The 25,310-nt window shown below is 34.8% G+C and overlaps 1 protein-coding gene across 4 annotated transcripts; it reads left to right on the forward strand.

Moving 5' to 3' along the window:
* Positions 1-3,719: 3,719 nt before the first annotated feature.
* On the forward strand, positions 3,720-23,620 carry LOC136839365 (probable G-protein coupled receptor B0563.6). 4 transcript variants are annotated; one of them, XM_067105275.1, is made up of 4 exons: positions 3,720-3,911; positions 4,195-4,492; positions 21,211-21,397; positions 21,918-23,620. In XM_067105275.1, the coding sequence occupies exons 2-4, from the start codon at positions 4,483-4,485 to the stop codon at positions 22,852-22,854; spliced, it is 1,134 nt and encodes a 377-aa protein (XP_066961376.1). In that variant the 5' UTR covers positions 3,720-3,911; positions 4,195-4,482; the 3' UTR covers positions 22,855-23,620. The 4 variants fall into 4 exon arrangements, with proteins under 4 accessions (XP_066961376.1, XP_066961380.1, XP_066961378.1 ...); XM_067105279.1 differs by having other exon boundaries at positions 3,770-3,864; XM_067105277.1 differs by having other exon boundaries at positions 3,873-3,945.
* The last annotated feature ends 1,690 nt before the right edge of the window (positions 23,621-25,310 follow it).

The following is a 25,310-nucleotide window of genomic DNA, read 5'->3' on the forward strand; positions in this document are numbered from 1 at the left end:
GAATCAGTAGGATAGGTGAAACTTATATAAAAAGTTTGTTATAACTCTGACGTCTTCATGAAAATCAACGCAACCTGACAAAAAAATTCAAGCTCAGAGGGTGGAAAATATTAGCCTGACCTTTAAGAAAGGCTGTATTGAAGTGATATGATTTGATTGTTAAGAAATAAAGAAAAAATAGTGTATATTTCGGATTTTCTTTTACATAAAAACGAAGAGCCAGATGAAAGGCTGAATAATTAGAAGACGCTGGGAAGAGAGGATCTTATTAAAGTGATAGTTTCCTGGAAAGCGAAAATGAATACTAAATCATTTGCGATCGGAACCGAATTGGATCTTCCAATGATTTGATTTTTTGAGATATTGGTTTTCTTGGTGCTTGTGGCTGGGGTTCATTCAAGTGTCACCAATCAGGGGTTAGTATAGTAATAAAATGTCTTATTTTTATCTCAGTATTATTTTTCAAGGAGAAGTATATCTTAGTTTAACCAGACCAATGAGCTGATTAACAGCTCTCCTAGGACTGGCCCGAAGGATTAGATTTATCTTACGTGGCTAAGAACCAACTGGTTACCTAGCAACGGGACTAGAGCTTATTGTGGAATCCGAACCACATTATGACGAGAAATGAGTTTCTATCACCAGAAATGAATTCCTCTAATTCTTCATTGGCCGGTCGGGGAGTCGAACGCTGGGCCAACAGCGTGCTAGCAAGAGCTCTACCCACCCTCCATTGAAGAACTCTATTTTTCAAGGAGCTACCTCTTAGCATGGGGGGGGAGGGGGAGCGTTTGCTTAATAAGGTTATATATAAATTATTCTGAGCTGCAGGTTTCCGAAGATTTTGTCTTGATAAATGTGGAAAATTTGTCATATTATGGATTATGTTAGTGAAACTTACTACTCTCTCTCTCTCTCTCTCTCTCTCTCTCTCTCTCTCTCTCTCTCTCTCTCTCGCGTTATTAGAGAGTTTATGGTACTGGATTGAAAGCCTATGATGATATACGAGGTCATTTTACGCTCAAAGTTCTCAGCAATGTGTTACTGATGAAATCCATCTACAGAGAGGCCATATTCTAAACCATCCATGTAGGTTATACGAATTTTGCAAGTTTTTTTTTTATTTCGAGAAAAGGAGTGGATATCGTCTTAAAAATGTAGTTATTGGCTTATAATATGAACTAAAAGAATGTTGGCACCTTACAAGTTGTCGTTGAAGTTGAGAAAGTCGTTAACAAGAAAAGCAGTAAAAAGTTCTTTTTACAGACGAAGGATGGAAAAGAAGCGGTAAACAATTTTGATTTCGGCTCCAGACTATGAACGCAGTGCAGATACATGAGACATTTCATTCTTTGCATTTAATCACTGTACGGACAATACAGACGTATGTACCCATTGTTCAGTATAGGTTGGAAGAGACTTTTTACCACAAAGTTTTATTTAATTTTTTCCAAGTAAAAACTTATCTGTAAATTCGAAGTAACCAAATACTTCTCTCTCTCTCTCTCTCTCTCTCTCTCTTGGCAAATGTAATGATGTGTTATATAAGTTTAGTTCAGTGGCAGAAAAAGGAACCATCTCTCTCTCTCTTTTTGGAGACTTTAATAAAAAAAAAAGTATTGTATGAATTTCTTGTAGTAGCTAACAATCTCTCTCTCTCTCTCTCTCTCTCTCTCTCTCTCTCTCTCTCTCTCTCTCTCTCTCTCTCTCTCTCTCTCTCTCTCTATCTGTGAAAATCTATTGAAACAATGTTTTTTAATTCCATGGAGAGTCAGATAAAGTGTCTGACAAACACTGATTAACAAATCAATTTCTGCTGATGATCGTCTTCCAACTTTCCAACAAAGTATTCAAAATCTTTTATTCGAGGATTCTTGAGAATTTCTTATCTCTGCCTTCAATTCCAGCGAAAGACAACGGAAATCTTGACGAGTGCCTTCTGCGATTAGTCCTCTGAACTGTTTATACAGTTAGTGTGAGAAAAAAATGAAACTTCGCGCTATTTCTTAAAAGCAATTCCCTTAATTCAGTCACGTAACTGTTTCTGTGATGAGGAAGTTCAAGAGGAGTTAAATCTTTGAAGCATGTATGTTATATCAACTTTATCAACAAGAGTGAGATAAGTGTGAAAAGAATAGTGCTCTTCGAGAACAATATGGTAAACGTGGTAAAATATATTGTTTGTAAGGATAGTAAATGACAATTTTGGAAACAAAACTACGGCGCAAAAGACTGACCTCATGCACCTAAAACTACACACATGCACACACATGCATATTTAATATATATATAAATATACATATTTATACATAAGTATTCATATGTGTGTATATATATATGTGTGTGTGTGTGAATGCGTTTTTGTGAGAGAGCCATAAACCTCCTGTTAAAAATTTTCTGATATCTTGTTATGAAAACATTTATATCGCCAACTAAATTTCAGGTTCTTTGAGATCTAGATTTAAAAGGAGGCAAATATGACTGAGCAACTGCAAAAATGTTTGATGTTAGGTTTGTTATACTAATACGAGTCACCTTAAAACGAAGTGTTGGTATTCTCTTTCTATCTCTCTCCCCTTGTCAGTGAGTGGCATTATTATAAGAGTACTTTTAATGGAAAGTGAAATAACAGAAACAGTAAAATCTCTAGACTATGTTCTAATTCATCATTGTCTGTTTGGACCTTTATATTTATTTATTTAAGAAAATGGGAAGCAGTGTAGATTAAAAGGAACAAAGCAAATGTAGTTTAAAAGAAACAATAGCAAATGGAGAGTTTATTCTTGATAACATTCTTACTCAGGTTGTTTTTCATTACTTATCTTTCTTGGGCTTAAAAATATGAATTGTGTAGATGTACAACCTCGCTCTTTCTGTCCCCGTGCGTATCTCTTAGTGAGCATTTATTTTATTACTACAGGGTGACACTGAGTTTGAATGTAGGAAATAACGCCCACACATTATTAGCGGAAAATCACTGCTTTCACATTCCGGAGTTTCTCAGTTTTCAAAACCCATATTAATAAGAGAGAGAGAGAGAGAGAGAGAGAGAGAGAGAGAGAGAGAGAGAGAGAGAGAGAGAGAGAGAGAGAGATTAATATAACCGGCAGGCGTCACGATGCCAGCGGTCACAGTCACCGCGACAGAGAGAGAGAGAGAGAGAGAGAGAGAGAGAGAGAGAGAGAGACTAATATAACAGGCGTCACGATGCCAGTGGTCATAGTCATCGCGAGAGAGAGAGAGAGAGACAGGCGTCACGATACCAGTGGTCATTGTCACGCATACAGAGAGAGAGAGAGAGAGAGAGAGAGAGAGAGAAAAGTACTATGAATGACAGGCGTCGCTATACCAGTGGTCACTGTCACCGTGACAGACAGAGAGAGAGAGAGAGATAGGTGTCACTATACCAGTGGCCACTGTCACCGTGAAAGAGAGAGAGAGAGAGAGCGTCATCAACCCAATGGTTATTGTCACCGTGAAAGTAAGAGAGAGAAAGTGAGAGAAACAGAGGGACAGAGAATGCTGAACTGGAGAAGAGCAAGAAACTGCACAATGGTGGTTGTTAGTGTTCTTAGCAATGGCCAAACATGTCTGACATTAGACAGAAGCACAGGAACCAGGAACAGTGCCTTATCAGTTGATGGGGGTCTTGGAAACGGGGGTTGCCGTTGGAGTGGGGAAAGGGGAGGGGGTTGTGGGAGCCGGTAGGGGTTTGGTAGAAGGGGTTGGAACCACATAGCATGATCTCTTCCTTCTACCCCCTCGAGTCTAAGAAACAGCTCTGAGAGAGAGAGAGAGAGAGAGAGAGAGAGAGAGAGAGAGAGAGAGAGAGAGAGAGAGAATCATCTTTTTGGTCCTATTTAAGTAGTAGCCATTCACGCCTCGTCTAGTGATCGCGTTCTTTTCCCAACGTATTCCCTCATCGTTTCTTTAATTTACTTTTCTGTACCATTTTTTTTTTTTTTTTTTTGATGGATGACCTGAATACTTTTGAATGCAATATGAATATGCAAAATAGAAAATCTAATGGTAACAAATTAAACTTTAGTGCTATTTAAATCACTACTGAAACAAAAAAAAAAATTCTGTGTATTCAGAAGAACAAATCATCATATTTGATGTCCATAAAGTGTTCTAACGTCTAAGATTTGCCCAGCTGCAAGAAATAATAACAACCCGTTCGTCTATTTGCAGTTTCTCAGCAGATTTTGGTCTTTTTCATAACTACTTCACAAAAGAATTATCAGAATAACTTAGAAGTAATGAAATGATCAACAACGTGGAAAAAAACGATGCCCTTGAAAATAAATAGTGATATTGCATCAGTACATTGTGAAAAGTGACGTGGACTTGAGCAACAGTGGAAATAACTATCGTAAAAAAATAAAAACTTTCCAATATGTCTAAAATGTGTTTGGGAGTTCTGATGGATTACGAAACTGGATAAGTATTGACGCCTGAGCGAACGACAGCAAATTCAAAATGAGAACAGGTAAAAATATTTTACTATTTGTACGTTTCATTTTAGTATTCTGTAAAAGAAAACTATTGTGCCGGCTTTGTCCGTCCGTCTGTACTTTATTCTGTCCGCCCTCAGATCTTAAAACCTACTGAGGCTAGAGGGCTGCAAATTGCTATGTTGATCATTCACCCTCCAATCATCAAACATACCAAATTGTAGCACTCTAGCCTTGGTAGTTTTTATTTTATTTAAGGTTAAAGTTAGCCATAATCGTGCCTCTGACAACGATAAAGGATAGGCCACCGCCCGGCCGTGGTTAAAGTTTCAAGGGCCGCGGCTCATACAGCATTACACAGAGACCATCGAAAGATAGATCTATTTTCGGTGGCCTTGAATATACGCTGTAGAGGCTGTACAGAAAACTCGATTGCGCCGAAGAAACTTCGGCTCATTTTTTGCTTGTGTACAGTTGTGCACGAATCTGTTTATTGCACCATTGTATTTGTTTTCAAACAATAATTTAAATTCATTTCTTAGATAATAACTAACATAAATTCTCTTATCTATGCAGATGATTCTGTTGTGATGCTTACAGGTTTTTTTTCTACATTATTTCTAACACACTTATTGAAAGAAAGTTGTGTATTTTCACTTTTACTTGAATTCTTAGTGCTTAGTGAACCCTAGTAACATCTAATAAATTCTTAAGCCATCTGATAAGTCACGGCAACTTAACATCCAGATGGTATTTTACTCTCTATATATACATGATAATAATAATAATAATAATAATAATAATAATAATAATAATAATAATAATAATAATAATAATAATTTCTCTATTCAATTAACACTGGTCTCTTTCGGATATGTTCGACAGTTTATGTGGGTTAGCCTTGAACAGTGGGGCACCGCATAAGCATCAGTGTAAGTACATTATTCCATTTTAGTATTGTTGCGATAAATAAAGGCGTGTTTATTCTCGTTACACTCGTTACACTAAAGCTTTATGCCGATTAGTTAGTTCCATTTTTATGGAACCTGAAAGTCCCTTAACCCTGGGGAAGGGGAAGGAAAGGCTCCGGATGAGAGAATTACACGCCCTTTCTTCGGCTTTCAACGATATCTTCAGTTTATTTTTTACTCTGTCACTATATTGTGAAAAAGGGCAACTTTGGCTAGCCCTTTAGTTGTTCACACATACAGACGTTAGTGGGAGTACCGTCTACTCAAGGGCTCGACTGTTTGAAAACGTGTCAGGTCGGCATGTATGGCTCTAATCTACCGAACAGAGCAGTAATTCAAGCAGTGGCGGAAGTAGCTCCTCAGATCACTGCACGAAGACTTCGTAGGTTTCGTCTTGTTCCCCGCAAATTACTATTTATACAGAGAATCGCAAGGTTATTTTCAAAGCATGTTTGATTAATCAAAAGATTCTTCTCTCTCTCTCTCTCTCTCTCTCTCTCTCTCTCTCTCTCTCTCTCTCTCTCTCTCTCTCTCTCTCTCTCTCTCTTTCCCTCGGAAGCGTTATCCCATAGAATATGACAGGACTGAGATTAAAAGCTACTTCGATGTAGACAAGCGTGCCTAGAGTTATAAAGTTTTTTATTTAGTCTGCTTGTCCTAACAGAAAAAAAGAAGTGCTGTAATATAAAGCAGGCAAGCTTATTGAAGATCACAGAGTCGTTTGTAAACTAACCCTACGAGTGCAAACAACCTAAAAAGCGTCTTCCCTTCAAACAAACAAGATTCTATAAAGCATAAAACTGAGTCTCGCAAGGAAAGAATTTCCCCTGCTCATTGTTCATTCCAGTGTTTCCTTATGTCATAAGTGTATCTGAGTAGCATTTCTTTATTTCTTTTGGATAAACATCACTTTATCCGGCGGAAGTTTAAAAGAAATATATCGCTGATTCCTGTGAAAACTTCAGAGCTGAAGAGAAGTGAGAGCGCCTTCTCTCAGGGCACTTCAAGTCCTTGATAAAATCATTGGTAAACTGACTTCAGAGGTTTTTGTCTGCTATCAGAGAGGGCCACCGGCAATGAAACGATAAGTTTTTATTTGCTTATTTTCATATGAATACTCTTCCAAGAGAGGTTTCAAGATATGAAGGATTAGTAAACGAAACTTAATACATTGGTTTTGTAACAATGCAATGGGAATTGGTATTATCATTGCAATCATCATTTTCCATATTATTACCGTCTATCTTTATACATAGAAATACACAAAATAAAAAACGCATCAGGTAAACAATATACATACACACATACAATATGTATATATATATACACACACACACACACACACACACATATATATATATATATATATATATATATATATATATATATATATATATATATATATATATATATATATATATGTAGGTCTGTGTGTATCTGTAGACATATATATTATATGTATTATATGCGTGTTTATATTTTCCATATATATAGACATTCATACTATATATGTGGCTATACACATACCATTCTACGCACAGACCCGTATTTGAAGAGACCGTGGGTTCCTGTGTGTGTGTGTGTGTGTGAGAGAGAGAGAGAGAGAGAGAGAGAGAGAGAGAGAGAGAGAGAGAGAGAGAGAGAGAGTTAACAGATCATTAAACCATTCTGTGATTTATAGCCTCAGATACGAAGTGACGAAACCGACAATGGCAGTAACTTTATTAAAACCCTGTGTACTTTACAAATGAAAATATAATACAGCTTCTTCCCACTAATATATTATTCTATGTCTTATAACCTGGCCAAAAATGACTTGTGCATCTAAAAAAGACGGAAAAACAAACAAAATCCCCTTCCCCCCCAACCCCCCAGCACAAAATCACTCCGTACCACTAACAGCTTACTTTGATCCAAATATCATATTTGTTTTGTTGATGTTAAAAAGTTAATTCTGACAGGCGACCTTTTTCCGATGTTTGAAGGAAGTTAATTTATGAAAAAAGCGATCGCTTCCCAAGACCTTCCAAGCCCCACTATATGCGATAACAGATCAAGGCATCCGGTTTCCCAGACTTAGGCAAACATCGTAACTTGAACAGCTGTCGTGAGTGAAGTACTAATGGACAGAAGAGCCGTGGATAAAAGGAGACTGGCATGATTCTAGATGAGACGAAAGTGGAGGTCGAATGTGGATGAAAGGAAAATGGAGGTCGAATGAAGTAGTTGCAAGGTTTTGTCTGGTTATATAAGAGAAATAAGCAACCGACTTCGGTACTCAAGTCTCATGAGTTCGTCATATTGATATGAGATTATGGATCGTAAATTTGATCGTATTTTAAACACCCAAAAGGGCAAAAAGATATGCTTTTCTTAGCCTCCCAGCTTAAAATATTATAACTGGATTATCGAAGACCTTGGCTAGAAACATATTCCACTAGGAAATCCATAGTTTATAAATATATTTTTTTCCTCTATGATTTTTTTCCTTGCCCACGGCTCCGTCATAGAAATTTCCAACTCCAGTAGCATATATTAAAAAAAAAAAAAAAAAAAAAACTGTCATCTGTTTTATCTCTTAAGGATCTCTATTCTGTGGTGCACGCTAGAGTATAATGTAGGCTGATAATCCGTAAATCCTGTAATTTGAGTAACACATCCCGGCTTATGATTCAGCCGTTAAAAAAGTGAAAAAAAAATTAATAAAAGTATTTTTAGAGATAATTTCATCAACGTAACCATAATGCCTGTATTTTATTACCTAAACTTAAGGACAAGAATTTTCATCTTACATAAAATGAAAATGAAACCTGCCAACGTTAACCTTCACGAGCTCATAAAGAAGATTATAATTTTTGAAGAGCACAGATAAACTCGTTATTTGATAACCTTGAATCAAAACTTTTATTAAACGCTCTACGGTATAATACCAGCTTCTTAGTTATATAAAATATTAGTTCATTTGAGACAAACATTTTGATTTTATTTGTGATGTTTTTTTCGATGTAGATAATTGAATTAAAGTGGCTGTATGGAACATTTTTCAATTTAGTATTCTTGCTTAGAGTTTAATTTAATTCCGTATGACTTTTCTGTATCTGGGGATAAATGAAAGAAGCATAGCTTGCTTCCTGAACGTGTATATGTATGTATGTATGTGTGTGTATATATATAATATATACTGTATATACAGCATACACATATATACGTATATATATGCATATATATATATATAAACAAATTCATATACATGTTTTATTCCTTCTAACGTGTATACTTATACTGCGTGCATACATGTGTCATTAAGTATGTATTTATGTATGTATGTAAAACATATTGTCTTGTTTTATTCACATACAAACGAACATTCTAATATATACGCTTATATTTCTCTACCCAAATTGGCTCTCCAAGAAAATGAACTGAAGTACAACGTAAATCTTAGCAGTACCAGGAACTTACCAGAGAAAATTATATTCAATAAGTAGGGAGGGCTGTGTGAGTGGGCGAGGAATAAATCTGAGAACCCATATAAAGTTACTATATTACATGAACTTTGGAATATTGTTATACTTTTCCCCCGGAAAACGTAACTTTAACCAGTAGTTACGGATCCATAATAAATTTTCGAGTAAGATGAGGAGGAGAAGTTACTCTAGAACCTACATGTAACTTAGATCATGTTCTTATTTTGCCGTCGATGTCCACTGTCATTGTTACGCCATATAACAAACGCATTGATTGCTTACCTTGCTCCGAAAAAGGAATGTTGTACTCAGGGAGTTATGCAATAAAAGGCGGTCTCAAAAAAGTTCTTGTTAAAGTCTCACTGACTGATAAAAGAGGATTTTATGTTAACCTGCTTTGAAGAATATATGAATAAGGAATGAACTAATTTATATACCATTCATTATCAGATTTATATGCCAATTCGTACAACTACCATCCACGCAGGGACATTCTCTGTGGGTACCTGATTTAACATCAAGATTTGGACAGGCTGTAGTTTATCATGAACTGACTGAAATCCATAATAGGTGGATGTTTAGTTTAAAAATGACTGCTGTGGTCTAATTAAAATGCATATTATGTAAACCAACGCAAAATACCGTTGATATCTTTAATATGATCAAGTTAAGTTTTTGGTTGATATTTAGGATATAATATTCTACGATTTCTTTGGGATCTTTTTTATAATTTGTATATTCCCAAAACATCCCAATCTCTGACTGTCATACTTTGTCGCCTTTAAAACATTTGCTTAAAGAGCTTTACTACAGAACTTGCGGCACAACGATCTACAAGCTGTTACACTGAAATAAGCCAGATACTGGCCATCAATAGGTTATTGTAGAATGTAGAGCCTGACTGACGGCCGACTGACTCATTATGGCTAATGAGGAAGATTTTCTAAATTTCGCGTTTTCCTTCGCCACAAGACCGCCAGTGACAACGGCGATCAGGTGTCCCCACTAAAGAGTATACTGGAATATATGTAGACACACTAGAGGGAAATATAAATGGCATTACGATAAACATCAGATGTTACACTGAATTACAGTAATGTTCTATTATATTATAACACACCTTTCCTTATTCGTTACACTTAATGCAAGCATTTTCATCTGCTACATGGAAATTTACTTGGTTTATAGATTTGAAAATCCCCATTATGCCAAAGGGGAAGGCTTACTGCATAAATACACGTTCTCTTTGGCAAGAGGATTACCTTTGATATTTCATTCTATTGCAGAAATCTCTAGGAATTACTGTGGGAAATCCAGAACTCCATGCGGAAACTTTTACTGTACGTTAGAGAAATTTTGTATTACTGTACAATTATTCGAAACTCATCAAAGGTATTGATGAAATTGGAAATGTGCAATTGCGAAATAGATATATCTTTTTATCTATATTAAGGATGAAAAAAGAAAAACTACTGAAAAACTATTCAGATGAAAGTTCAGACTGCTTTAGGTTTCTGCAAAAATATGAATTAAGACGAATCATCCTTAAATTTCAAACCTTTTTGTATGGTGTTTAAGCAGAAAGGCCGCTGACACTGACAACCTCTAATCCACATTTCCATGGCCAACCCGAATTAGACAAAGAAGAAAAAACCGAATGAGAAGAGTGGATCTTAACCATGAGCTTATATTAAATGTTCATACTTATATATGATGAATGCATGTAACTCGCGCCTGTTTCTAAAAATAATAGAGGTTTCTCTTTTTATCAAAATGGCCTGATAAATGTTTTTGTACGCAAGTTGCAACTGCTGATTGAAGTCTAGACAGAAAATCCCAAATTTTATCTTCAATGTTCAGAGCTTCACAGTCTTGTATACTAAATAATCCACGAATGTTAAGCGGTTTGAGCTCAACTATCAATATGTTTGCTGAACAACGATACCCCTTGCGTTGATGCATTGAAAATACCACACATGGGTACAACACACTTTATCATAGCTAAAATGAAACTTTATAGCATTTAAAGATATAATATGCATGTGCAAGCGGTCACATGTGCCATTTAAAAGGGACACAGATGCCTTAATGAGCTAGGATTCCTTTGCGAAACGAGCAGCTGCCTATAATTAACCTTAGAAAACCCCACGGTACAAAGTAAGTTGCCAATTAACCTTAGAAAAACCAAGGGTACGAAGTAGAGATCGTTCAAGGAACTCACAAGTTTACTACTTTACGATCAGTATATGACGAAACCAGAAAATTTACGGGACCTTGGAGTTACACCGTTTGTGTACCTATGCAAATTCAAGGGAACCGATGTTAGAGTTGAAGTGGTTGGGCGTTTAATTAGAACACTGGGTCGTTGATAATGGAGATGGATTTTAAGTCATCACTGTCAAGGCAAACATACAAGAAGAACCTCTGCCGGTAATGGAGCAAAGTCACTAATCATGTCAAATAAATCTACCGTAGATTTGGAGAATACTAAACGCTTTTGAATTTTACTTACAGAATCAAATTAAAGACAAATATAAAGAATTAAGAATTCTGTACTACTATCTTAACGAAGGAATAAGAATGTGACAGCTACAGAAAAAATCACCCAGCGCCTTCGTAATACGGGCTAAAGCATAATTTAAATCAGGGAAAGCTAAATAGTATAGTATTCCCCTCACAGAAATTCTGTTACAGCGCCATTCATGGTAAATATTTAACAAGTATATAACGACCGAAGCAGGTATGCATACATACAGTATAATCATCCATATATTACATATATTCTAGGGAATATTAAATATGTTTTCAACATTAAGCTGTTTCCTCTAACAGGGGGTACTGCACAAAAAAAAGAACAGCCAATGACCTTATCGTTTCCCTTCTACTATCTTTATCCATGCAGCACATTCTACGTCTTCCTCTCCTCCCTCTTAACACTGCTGCATTATACATTTAATGAATAACGTATTTTTATCCATTCTTCCTACATAACCATAGTATTTTCAAACATTTTGATCCATCCTTTCGCCTAAGTTAACCTTTTTTCATAGCATATATATATATATATATATATATATATACATATATATATATATATATATATATACACACACACACACACACACACATATATATATATATATATATATATATATATATATATATATATATATATATATATATATTATCTACTACTCGTGTTAGTCTTCAATGGGACAGGATAGTTTAGATTTCAGATTCTTTAGTTTGCAATAAAAAAATTTACCAAGAACTAGCTCTCGAAGACATTCAGTGTTCTTCATCAGGTATCGATGCACTAGAAGCTACTGCTTGGTAAACTGGTCTTTGTACATTAAAGAATCTGGAATCTAAACCATCCCGTCCCATTGAAGCCTAACACGAATAGTAGGAATATATATACACATAGGGAAGTTGTGTGGCTATTTTGTGAATGTATGTATATATGTATGTATGTATGTATGTATGTATGTATGTATGTATGTATGTATGTGTGTGTATATATATATATGTGTGTGTGTGTATTTGTGTATGTAACGTACTGTGGTGCACATATTTATTCTCATGTGAGCGAGGATTCACGTAATCTTGCGAGAATGTAAAACCTTTCATATTCGCGCCAGCCCGCTGTAGTGAAGAGAAAACTACTCTCCACAAAATAAAGAAGCAATCCCACAGCCACAAAGGCCACTCAATGGCTCTTCTGTTCCCGCCCAGAAGAAGATCGTTGTAAGAACACATAAAAGGTATAGAGAGAGAGAGAGAGAGCGACAAACACCAGACCCGAGGAGCGGTGACGTCGTTGGGATTCGGAAGAATAACATTTTCTTTGACGGAGGTCCCTGCCTTTATGCATGTGAGATCATCAGCAGCCGAAGTTTCACGTCTCATAATCACGTTGGAATCAAGTCGGATCTCGGCGGAGTCCGCCTGAATATCATACGACGACAGTTTTTATTTATTGTTTTTTTTTTTCTTTTTTGCCATTCTTTGGTTTGAATAACAATTATGTTTGTGTGATATTCTTACTGCTGCTTCTTTGGGGTCTACCGTGTACAATGTAAATGTTGAATTAAGCCTACTTTTTTTCTTATTGTAAATGCTCTCTGCATGAGAGATCTTTTGCAAGGTACATTAATTTTGAACTATGTATATATATATATATATATATATATATATATATATATATATATATATATATATATATATATATATATATAGATATATAATATATATATAATAAAACATACAGACAGGAGAGAAGAGCACTGTATATGATATATACATATATATATATATATATATATATATATATATATATATATATATATATATATATATATATATATATATATATATATATATATATATATATATATATATATAAGAAACAGGATCGAGTTTAACATCAAGCGAAGAATTTCCGATATAACACAAATATTACAGAAACACTTTATTTTTGAAGAATTACTTATGATCGAGTGTAAAGGTTTCTTTTGACACTCCCAGGTCTCTCACGAAAAATATGGTAAAATGAGTCGGAGTCTTTTATCTCGTATGTATGTTTAGCTTTTCTATTCTATTGACAATGACTTTTTATTGCATTTGAAAGTATCTCCCGCTGTGAAATAGCAGTAGTTTCTACATCTCAATTTGTTGCAGCTTCAATTTTTTTTTTCAACGCAAGTTTTAGTGTTGCAGTTTACGTATCTAAATTGGGATTTTTGGGAAAAGAGATTTCATCTAAATTAGATTTAGTTTAGGTTAGATTAGGTAAATTTGGTTTGGTTATTGAATTTAATTGGTCCCCTCATCTAATTGCGGCGCTGGCTTTCCTCATTTTTGCTGTTTCTCATTTCTTCTATTTATTGTCTTTAATGCATGTCTGTACCTTGCCCAACAACACTTTTCAAAAATAAAACAGAAAGAATCATAAGTGCTGGGCCTCTTACATAATTGAATTTTGTACCTGAGAGGTAACGGAAGTTCACTATTAGATGATGTTCATAAAAAACCAAATTTGAATATTAAAATTAATATTATGTCTTTGAACAACCATCCAAACCATCATCTTGTGGCTCAACCTTTTGATTTTGCTTTTATCATATCAACGCGTCTGTTAGAGAACGATCATTAAAGTCAACACGCTGAGTAACTTCTATGAAATCACTAGATAAATTAATCGATTATGAATGAGAAGGAACCGTCTCTCTGGAAAATAGGCTATTTACGAATTCCGGAGGTAAAACTTAGGTGTCAACCTTAAATATTCATTTGTTTTTTACATGTTGAATGCTGGATCTGTGCTTTACGTTTCCATTCAAAAACTTACATTCTTGCAGCAACAAGTTTTTCATAACGTTCAAAGTCGATTATAATTCGCTGCAATTTACGCGCTGTGAATGCTAGGCATATCTAGAATTGTTCGCCAACACAATACAAAAATGAGCGTCTAGTGTAATGCTGCGGATGAGAAACGTTCGGTTGTTATCTATACATGACAGTGTACATCAACAGGATATCCGAGATTATGAGATAATCATATATTTGTCAAACAAACATATACAGATATATTTATATATATATATACATTATATTCATTAAGCTACAAATGACGTTTAATGCCCAATTCACGCTACTTTATGGCTCAGTGGAGTCACTGGAAGGTAACTGTGTCGAGGGATCGAGACCCGGCAGTACCGATCCATTTATCACTTACAATTCCCCCTTCCGTGATATTTCCCCATCGGGAATATTCCCGAAGTAGCGTGAAATGGATAGTAAACGATATTTGTACCTTCAAGATTGTATATAAATCACGGTGTGATAAAAATTTCATATATATATATATATATATATATATATATATATATATATATATATATATATATATATATATATATATATATATATATATATGAATATAAGAAGGCCCATAAAACACTATTTAAACGTTGCAACCATATATTTCAGGCACTTGCTTCTGTCCCAGAAGCAAGTGCCCGAATATATGGTTGCAACGTTTAAATAGTGTTTTATGGGCCTTCTTATATTCATATTACACTGTGGTATTACAGGAAAAGACACACACACACACACACACACACACACACACACACACACACACACATATATATATATATATATATATATATATATATATATATATATATATATATATATATATATATATATATGCAGAGAGAGACAGAGAGAAATAAGGTACGTATCCTAACGTTTTGCATTTTCTAGATACCTTCAGTAGGACTGATGCATTGTGGTACAAATTTACATCGTGTAACTGGGGCCGCAATACAACCAAAGACGCAGCCAATTGAAAACTATCACCAGCATGAAAGAGGAAAACGTGACCTCATTCCATTTGCGTCCGCGAGTGACCGAGCCATTAGCAAATCTTTTTTTTCACATTCACCTGGCCTCACACGTTTTGCAGGCTTGAAAATCTTTACGCATACATTTTCTAATGCATAAAATTTGCACACTCCTAAGTCGATATTCATATTCTTAGCATAGTTTCTCCTTTGTATGCCTATATTCTGTGATATTTTTCCTACACAAATAAAACATGCTTTTTTTTAGTACCTTTCTAACTGATTTCATAATTTTCCGTAAAATAACGAAAATCTCAGTGCTCTTCTGTTCATATTCTATGATTTTTTATGCAGTTTTATTCTCTTTCTAATGATTATTCAGTTTATGCTACTGAAACTGACATATGAGTTACATGGGATTTGATTTATTCATCCTTTGGTATTGTCACAACTATTGCTTTATTGTCTTGCCCATTTTTTTTAACTGCCGGATTAACCCTGAATTTATCAATACATGAAAGTACAAACAGGTTTTTTTTAGCCTCTATTTTGCTATTTGAATAAAAAAGAATTTACCGTTTTAATTAGATATTTTAATACCCTGCCTGCGCCTGCATTCCTAATCACAGTCTATTTCATCACTGATATATTCAGGGCTACATACAAGTAAAGCCCTTAAAAGCACAGAGTTGGGATACTGATATCTCTATATGTGTATGGGAGGAAATGAGATAAAGTTATTTTGCATAAACGAAAATAAAAGACATTACCCATGTATACTCCACAATACAGAAAGGGCAAGTTATAATCATTTTCCAGTTCCGCTGCAAATTGTTTCGATAGCGTAAGCTCACCAAATCCACGAGACAGTGTTTACATTTTCGTTCCATGGCCAAACACATATTGCGTCATCAACATATCTAAGCCTTATTACATTGTCTGTGATAATATTGCTTCCTATTCTGTTGTCAAAAATTGTTTGTGTATATTGATTACAATATGAGATAGGGGTTATGCAAAACCGATATTTTAAGTGTAATATTTTCCGCTGAGAATTACGGTCTTTTACACGTTTAATCAATCTTCTCACAGTGTAAATAAAAATGGTAGTCAACTGTCTTCTGACGAGGGCATCTGATTAAAACTAACGAATTATCAGTAGGTAATTGGTGATACAACATCGCAACTCACAAGCCAGAAGTCAATATTAATTTTATTTTACTGTAAACGGGTACTGGATAACAGTTCAGAAAGATAAAAAAAAAATCTTGTAACAGTGTTTCATAGTAAATCAATAGTATAGCATAAAAAAAACTAAGTCATCATCATCATCATCATCATCACACACACACACACACACATACACGCAACGTCACATCCCCTTCCAAACAAAACAAAAAAAAAAAAGTTGCATGATGAAACATAAAAAGTTTTCCTTAAAAAAGAAAAATTTTTGACGTTCTCGGCGACTTCCGTTTGACACTGATATTTCTCCGCCAGTTGGTGCTGCTGTACAGTAGTTCTTAGGCAAGAGTCTGGTCTGATCCAGTTATTCTGAAGCCGCTTCTTAATTTATTGGCAAAGGTAATAACATTTCTTTGCAAGAATACGATAATTCTGCTTTCAAAGTATATTCCCCGGACAAAACCCACTGACAATGTTCTTTAAACCCTTTTTAGGCAATTTTCATCAATCTGTTTTTCCTGCATCTCTCTGTATATATATATATATATATATATATATATATATATATATATATGCATTTACATATTTATATATGACTTGAGCCTACTTTTATGAGTGTTATGTTGATAAGCAGATCTTTGAGTTTTTGCTTACGATTTGTTTTTCAAGGGTTACCATGCCGTAAGTCTAGAATTCGCGGCCTCTTAGCATCCCCGTAAAGCCATTGTTGTTATGCTGATTACTATTGCTATTATTGTCGTTATTGGAGTCGTTATCGTTATTACACCGTTTTGGATTTGTACGTGTGTATGTCATAATATCATCTCAGTGGAAGGGGGTTGATTGGTTAGAGATGGTTTTGGTATGTGAAAGGTCAGCGTTTTTCTTGAGGCAGTTAGCCAGCCTTCCTGAGGGGTGCAGAGAACTCGTGCTTTAGCGGCACGCACCCCTTTGTAAATACGTCAAAGTTTCTTTTCTAATAAAATGGAGAAATTGGCACCCTCGGACCTCATTTACCAACCCAGTGATTACTCGTGTATGTATGTGTATATATATATATATATATATATATATATATATATATATATATATATATATATATATATATATATATATATATATAGATAGATATATATTATATATATATGTAAAATATAGATAGATAGATATATATGTGTGTGTGTGTATATATATGTGCGTGTGCTTTTTTTCGTTGAGGGAACTATTTCTATGAAAAGACATTTGGAAAACATTCTAAAAACTCACACAAATGTACAGACACGCAAACACACACAGACACACACATATATATATGTGTGTGTAAGTTTGTGTGTACATATATATGTGTGTGTGCTTGTGTGTGCGTGTCTGTGCATTTGTTTGAGTTTTCCTAATGTTTTCCAAATGTCTTTCCATTGTAATAGCTCCCCCCACTAAAAAACCTCATTTGGTATAACAGATAAGATACTGAACATCAACATGGAGAGAGAGAGAGAGAGAGAGAGAGAGAGAGAGAGAGAGAGAGAGAGAGAGAGATTTACATTTCCAACTCTCTCTCCCTCCAAAATATAGAAAAGAGGAGTAAGGGGGAGAGGACTTGGTTTCAGACTAATTTGATTACACTTGGAATACGTAATAGGCTGAGTATTTGCTGTGGGTTTACAGTAAAGCCTAGATAAAGCCAGTTGTTTTCTGGTCAAAAAACTTTAGGAAAATCTATGCTTGGTTTATTAGGATAAATGGATATAGGCGTTATATATTTTTACTCTTTTTAAATACCTATGGAACCGAATGTGTAAAAGAAGTGTTCAGGATTAGGTTTTTGTGACTGTGCAGTGTTTATGGTTTTGGTCTTGCAAGAACAGAAAAACAGACAAGTTGTTTGTGAATGATAAACTCTCTGACTTTGAACGTGTAAACATAAAATGTTTCATGTATTGTTCTTGAAAATTGTTTTTGCACATTGAACTGACGTTGTACAAACAGGCAGATTATATATATATATATATATATATATATATATATATATATATATATATATATATATATATATATATATATATATATATATATATATGATACATATATATATATATATATATATATATACATATATTGTATATATATAGATACAGTATATATATATATATATATATATATATATATATATATATATATATATATATATATATATATATATATATATATTGTAAATATAAATATTTATGATGTTGAACGTAAATAATGTTGAACGTATAATAATACGGAAATAAACAAACAATTGTAAAAACTAAAAAGTCTCGTGACACTGAACATAACCTACATAAAAAGTATATACACAACTCTAACATTGCTATATATACCACTGTTTGTCAAAAAGTCAGCTTTTCCATTTGACGGCGGACAAATTATTATTATCCTAAACGACGAAGATAATTCCAGCTCGCTTTGACTACTTCTCAAAAATGTTTCTCTCCATATTTGCCTTCCATTACCCATCAGAATGAAAAGAATGACGTTTTTAGTTTATTCTTTCATGCCATTATTCCTCGGCCCGGGTTTGGACCTAATATGAAAAGATAATTCCTCAGTTTTTTTATTATTCTATTATTCTTTCCTTACTTTTCTGTTACATCACAAAGTCATTCCAAGTTTGTTCCGAATACAATTCCTCTCAGTTTTACTTTTACGAGTAAGGAAAGAATAAATTTTACCGTCCGAGTATATGCCCACTTGGAAATGAACTACTTTTGAGAGAGTGAATAAATTAACATTGCAAAAACAGAGTAAATTTCAGATATCATTATTAATTGAAGTTTTATGTTCATTTCACGATGTCATTTACGCGCATGTCTCTTCCTGAAAATCTCCCCAAAAAATAACCGACTTTTACAAAGCAGTTTCACAAAAGGACCCCTCCACTAACAATGAGCAAGCTCACTAGTGAATAATGAGTAAACTCACCAGCGGATAATACTTGGAGTCTGCACATATTTGCTGATTGAGAGCGAATCTGTGGGGAGTGTTTTTGGTTAAAGGGGATGTGGTAATAGGCCTCTTTAAATACTGACCCCTGGCTTGTTTAGGCTTGCATGACCGAGGCAGTGGTCCTTCATGATGGAGATATCATGGGTACGTAAATAGGAAGTGAGTCTCACGATGAATAAATAAAAATAAATTTAATTTTTGGTAGGAACGAGAACTGAACTCATAGACCTCAATTAATATCAATTTTTTTATTAAGGATGATATTTTTGTATATATATATATATATATATATATATATATATATATATATATATATATATATATAGTATATATATACATATATATAAATATATAATTTATAAATTTAATATGTATATATTTTATACACACACACATATATACTCAAGTATGTATATGTATATACAAATATGTATATACACACATGTATGTGTGTATTAATATATATATATATATATATATATATATATATATATATATATATATATATATATATATATATACATATACACATATGTGTGTATATACATATAATATATATATACATATATGTACATATATACATATATGTATATACGCATGCTATTTAACATTTAACCTGTATCCAAATAATAACGCTAGAAAAATTACCCTGTTTTGAATTTGTAATAAGGTTATCAGTTTTGATACATTATATTTTGATATCCATTTTTTCATTATTTATTTACGTCTGAAGTCTAGAACTCAAGATATCATGGGAACGAAAAAGGAAGTTAATCTTACGAGGAATGAATAAGTTGAACTTTTATAGGAAGGCGAACTGAACTCATAGTTCTTAAGTACTCTAACATCTTTTTTATAAAGGATGATAATATATGTATATACAATAATAAATATACACACATACACACACGTTTCACAACTGGACATATGTAGCTCTGATGTTATATATATATATATATAGATATATATATATATATATATATATATATATATATATATATATATATATATATATATATACATACTGCACATACATATATCTTTTAACATTTAACCTGTCTTACTAACACTAGTAAAATTTACCCTACTTTGAAGTTGTAATAAGCGTAACACAACAGTCAGTTTCTTTATCTTACATTTTGTTGTCCATTTTTTCATAACTTCTTTTCGTCTGAAGTCTAGAGCTGAAGAGTTTGTTTAAGAAGACTCACGCAGTTTATTCTGTGTTTACACATCCAAATTGAAAGGCTATGATTTTACAGTTCAATAAATACGACAGCGCATTTTAGGTTTCACATCATGAATAATGATATGCATTTTTTTTTTTTGCTCCCTATCATTTATTTCTTAGTGTACAAAATGTTTGTAGTCAAAATTTCCCACCTTCAGTAATGACATTAACTCTTTCGGTGCTACTTTGGCTTGTTATCTACGTGTCACCTACTGTACTCCGAGATGCTACTACTAAACACCGAAAGGTAAATGTAGAGTAGACGACCGCACGAAGATATCGTTTTATTATTATAAATAAAATTTTTCGACAACACAATACAGAAATGGGTGTATATAGTACTTTGATCCCCTTGGGGCTAGTACTAAACAGGGCGTCCCAAGGAGCTTCCACCTTGTTTAGTACTAGCACCTCGGAATAGGTGACGCGTGGATAACAAGCCAAAGTAGCACCACTCGTTCATCCCTTATCACCTATTTCTTAGTGTGAGTAATGTTAGTAGAGAATGACATCTTTAAACAATGGGATCCTAGACTTTCTTCTTCCTTTTTTTTTCCCCAGAGTGCAGAATGGGCGCAGTCAACGCCAGCTCCGAGTGCCAGAGGATCTGCAAACATAAGGAGCTGGACGAAATCTACTCCGTGGTCTTCGAAGTGGTCTTTCCCGTCCTGATTGTCCTTGGCATCATTTCGAACGTGGTCAATCTCATCGTTCTTACGAGACCTCGGATGATGAACAAGATTTACAGGTGAGGTTCGTTCCCTGGCAGGGATGGGTCATTGAGTTGTTCTGTTAGTTACTGAAGTGAAATAAAGTTAGTGAAATTAGACTCTTTTGAATGATAACAATGATAATGATAATTAAACAAAAAAAGAAGAAATGAAACAAGAAGTAGAAGTTAAAGAGACAAAACGGGAGTGAGAACATGACAAAAAAATTGTAGGAAATGAAAATTTAAAGAGAAAAGTTGAATGCATATACATGAGTGGTCTGGTGTAACGATCCATTTGTTATTGTAGGAACTTCATTAGTTACACCTAATGGTACTAGAAAATCATGAAACATTGTGAAGTTAGTCTAATAATGACCAATCATCAAATGAGTTTGGATGAAGATTGCTTGCTGATATATAATATTATCCTGTGTTCTTCAGAAGTGACAGAAACTATATTTAAAATCTGTCGAACATACTATGCATTCTGTTTCGTGAATTCTGCTTCAAGTAAGTTATTGGTAAAAGAAAGTTTTCTGATATGTTGTCTTTTTAGGTGGCTGCGTACACTGGCCGTTGTTGATATATGCCTGTGCGTTCTGACGACGCCCGTGTGCATGGCCAACAGCGGACACACCCCCTCAGGGGTCGTCTTGGCCAAGTACTACTCCATGTTTGGTTGGTCTCTCAGCATCGGATCGCAGATCGTCAGCTTTTACCTCATGGTGTGGTTTGCCTACGACAGGTATCTGGCCGTCTGCTGCCACGAGAGGTACCCCAAGAGCCTGCGCTACGAGAAATTCAGGGGGCGCGTCATCTTCACCATCACGTTTGTCGTTATCCTCTACGCCCCGACGATGTTCGTTGGACTAGTTTGCCCAGTGGACGGTGGCTGGAAGCCTTTGGACGGCTACAGGAACATAGAAGAGGGCTGGTATAAGGCCTATTCCTGGATCAGGGAGATATTCTCCCGTCTGGTACCAGCAGGTTTCATGACGATCTTTAACATCAAAATCGCCCTCAGACTGAAGCACCTCCGAAGCATAAGGGACGGCTTCGCCAACGGAGTCCCCCCTTCGAGGAGAGACAAAGAACGGAAGCTGGTTGTCTTGCTGTTCTGGGTGACTGCGTTCTTCTACATCTACAACACCCCAGTCGCCGTCTACTACTTGGTGTTCTTGAACCACGACATACTGCCGGCCGATCGGGAGAACGACGTCCTCACCTTCGGAGTCATTAGCAACCTGGTTCAGATGATTGGGAACGTCTCCAACTTCACCGTGTACTTCTTCATCAACCCGGAATACCAGAAGACGCTCAAAGGCCTCTGCTGTCGCTCGCCCTCCAAGGCGAACGGCCTCGACGTCTCGGAAGTAAGCCAGAGTTACAAAGGGCAGCAGGCGTCTCACAACAACACGCTAAGGTCATTGACTTACGGTAATTCAGTCAATGATATCTCTAGTTCTGGCGTTCACGTTGCCCCTAAAGAATGACAGTGAAGTGACTGAACGATTTGTTTCGAATCTTTCCTAGATAGTGACCCAGTGGATTTCAGGGGTCGTTATCTACGACTAATATTTCTTGGGGTCATTATCTTTATGATATTTACAGTCTTTTATGTTTTTAAGGTAATCCCCAATGGGCTTGTACTAAACACGCCGCAAAGGTATATGCGTACTGGATTAAAACTCTTTGTGGTCACTATCTAGGAAAGATTCTTTGTTTTCCGAGTGGCAGAGTTGTAAGTGACATATATAACCTGGTCCTAAAACATCTGCTTTCGAATGACTCACAGAACTTCGAGGGGTAGCGTTCACCTGCCCCAGGTACCTCAGGAAGGTACAGAACTCCAGGTACTGTCAAGTCACTTTTGGTAGTGTGGACATCCAAATTTAGTGCTATCTTCCGAAATTCAGAAAATCCTTTAATAAACTGTAATTAGCAGTCTTTGTATTAAAATCACTATTTGTAAGTGAAATGAATCCCTTAATAAATACTAAGATGTTAGGTGCCCTAATTATGAAACAGAAGTGATGATCTTATTGTGCTGTAAATAAATAATGAATAATTTCAACACGCACAACGTGGCGAAATCGTTGTAATTTCAGCTAAAATAACTATAATGTCATGAAAATAAGATATATTATATTTCTTATAAACTCTATATGGATTTAGATTTGAAACTTTGACAAGAATATTTGAAAACTGATTCTGATCCTATTTTTAAGAGTTTAAGCCAAATAAATCCTGGAAAACGGTCTTTTTCTATTACAAATACGTACTCCTTATGTAACTGAGACTTCTTAAAGTAACAGGAAATAAGTAAACACTTCGAAAATCACAGCCAGTAACGTTTTCCTAAAAAAATTTCTTTGATATTTTGTATAGCTCTAAATGCAGGCACTGAAACTAGAAATGATATAATGATTTAGAATTTCTCCCTTCCTAAAACAACACAGATTGTGAGACATCAGCTAATTAAACATTACCTAAAATATACATTAAATATAAAGTGTTATCATCAAAAATAGAATAGGTAGTTTTGAGCAAGGCCTTCTGGATTTCGAAACAAATGACACGGAGCTTGACAATTGCATTTTTTATATGGAATAAATAATGCCACTTCTATCCCTACTCATATTTTTATGTGTCTTTTGTGACATATTTCTCCCTCTCTCTCTCTCTCTCTCTCTGTCTCTCTCTCTCTCTCTCTCTCTCTCTCTCTCTCTCTCTCTCTCTCTCTCTCTCTCTCTCTCTCTCCGATGCTTAATTTAGTTACTCCATATCATATTTGATCTCAGCAGTATCTCTCACGTCTTCAGTTCTTATATTTTTAATAACTCTGGCGCAACTCACAGACATTTGTAACAAAGTTGTAACTTTGTCCGTCCTTCAATCTTCTCTTAAATTATATGAATAGCACGCTATTCTTGACAATACTTTCACAAACACAAAATATATATATATATATATATATATATATATATATATATATATATATATATATATATATATATATATATATATATATATATATATATATATATATATATATATACCTAATACAAGAAAGCATATTTTGAGGGTAACCTGTTAACAGACGTAAATCTCCTTCTACCTTTCCAATTCATTTGGGTTCTCGGACACACATAACAGACACACACAAACACACACACAATACATATATATATATATATATATATATATATATATATATATATATATATATATATATATGTGTGTGTGTGTGTGTGTGTGTGTGTGTGTGTGTGTGTGTGTGTCTATTATGTGTGTCCGAGCACAAATGCGCTGGAAAGGTAGAAGCAGATTTTACGTATGTTAACAGGTTACCCTCAAAATATGCCTCGTAATAGATACATGCGTAATAGATATTTCGACACTGATGAACAAACGGAATTTAATGTCACAGTTACGTCATATTACCAAAACAGCTACAATGTCACAGCGATATTAAGATGGAGACACCTTGCGTTTGAGTGATTAAACTCGCAGGTTCCTTTTACAGGACAGAAACATCACCAAGAAGAGAGTCACCTCAGGTAACGTTGCCCTCCCCAGCATTCTCTCCGGGTGATCGTTTTCTCTCCCGCATCCCTGCCATAGAATTTTAGGGGCCATTTCATCGTTTCCCTCGGTGGCCATTTCCATAACAATGGGAGAGAGGATACTATTATCATTATATTTCGTTGGGCTTTCTTCTTATTTTGTTATCGTTCCAATGCCGGGGTTCTCCCAGAAGGTAGAAGCTTTTGTGTTCCAATTCCGGGATGTTTGTTTTTCACTTGTTCGAAATGGCTTCACAAACTGATGATTTAAGCAGAGAGGGGATTATTTCAAACTGGTTTGTGAACGGCAGTATGTTTTTGCTTTGCTGCTATTCATAACTTTTAGTTTTGTTTTTTTTTATTTGCCGATGTTCACCTACAAC

This window comes from Macrobrachium rosenbergii, chromosome 6, assembly GCF_040412425.1.
Source record: "Macrobrachium rosenbergii isolate ZJJX-2024 chromosome 6, ASM4041242v1, whole genome shotgun sequence".
Lineage (NCBI taxonomy): Eukaryota > Metazoa > Arthropoda > Malacostraca > Decapoda > Palaemonidae > Macrobrachium > Macrobrachium rosenbergii.

Bases quoted from the DNA above. Each gene is read 5' to 3' on its own strand.
- LOC136839365 (XM_067105275.1), top strand. The intron at 21,398-21,917 runs GTGAGGTTCGTT...TTGTCTTTTTAG, and splicing joins ATGATGAACAAGATTTACAG to GTGGCTGCGTACACTGGCCG.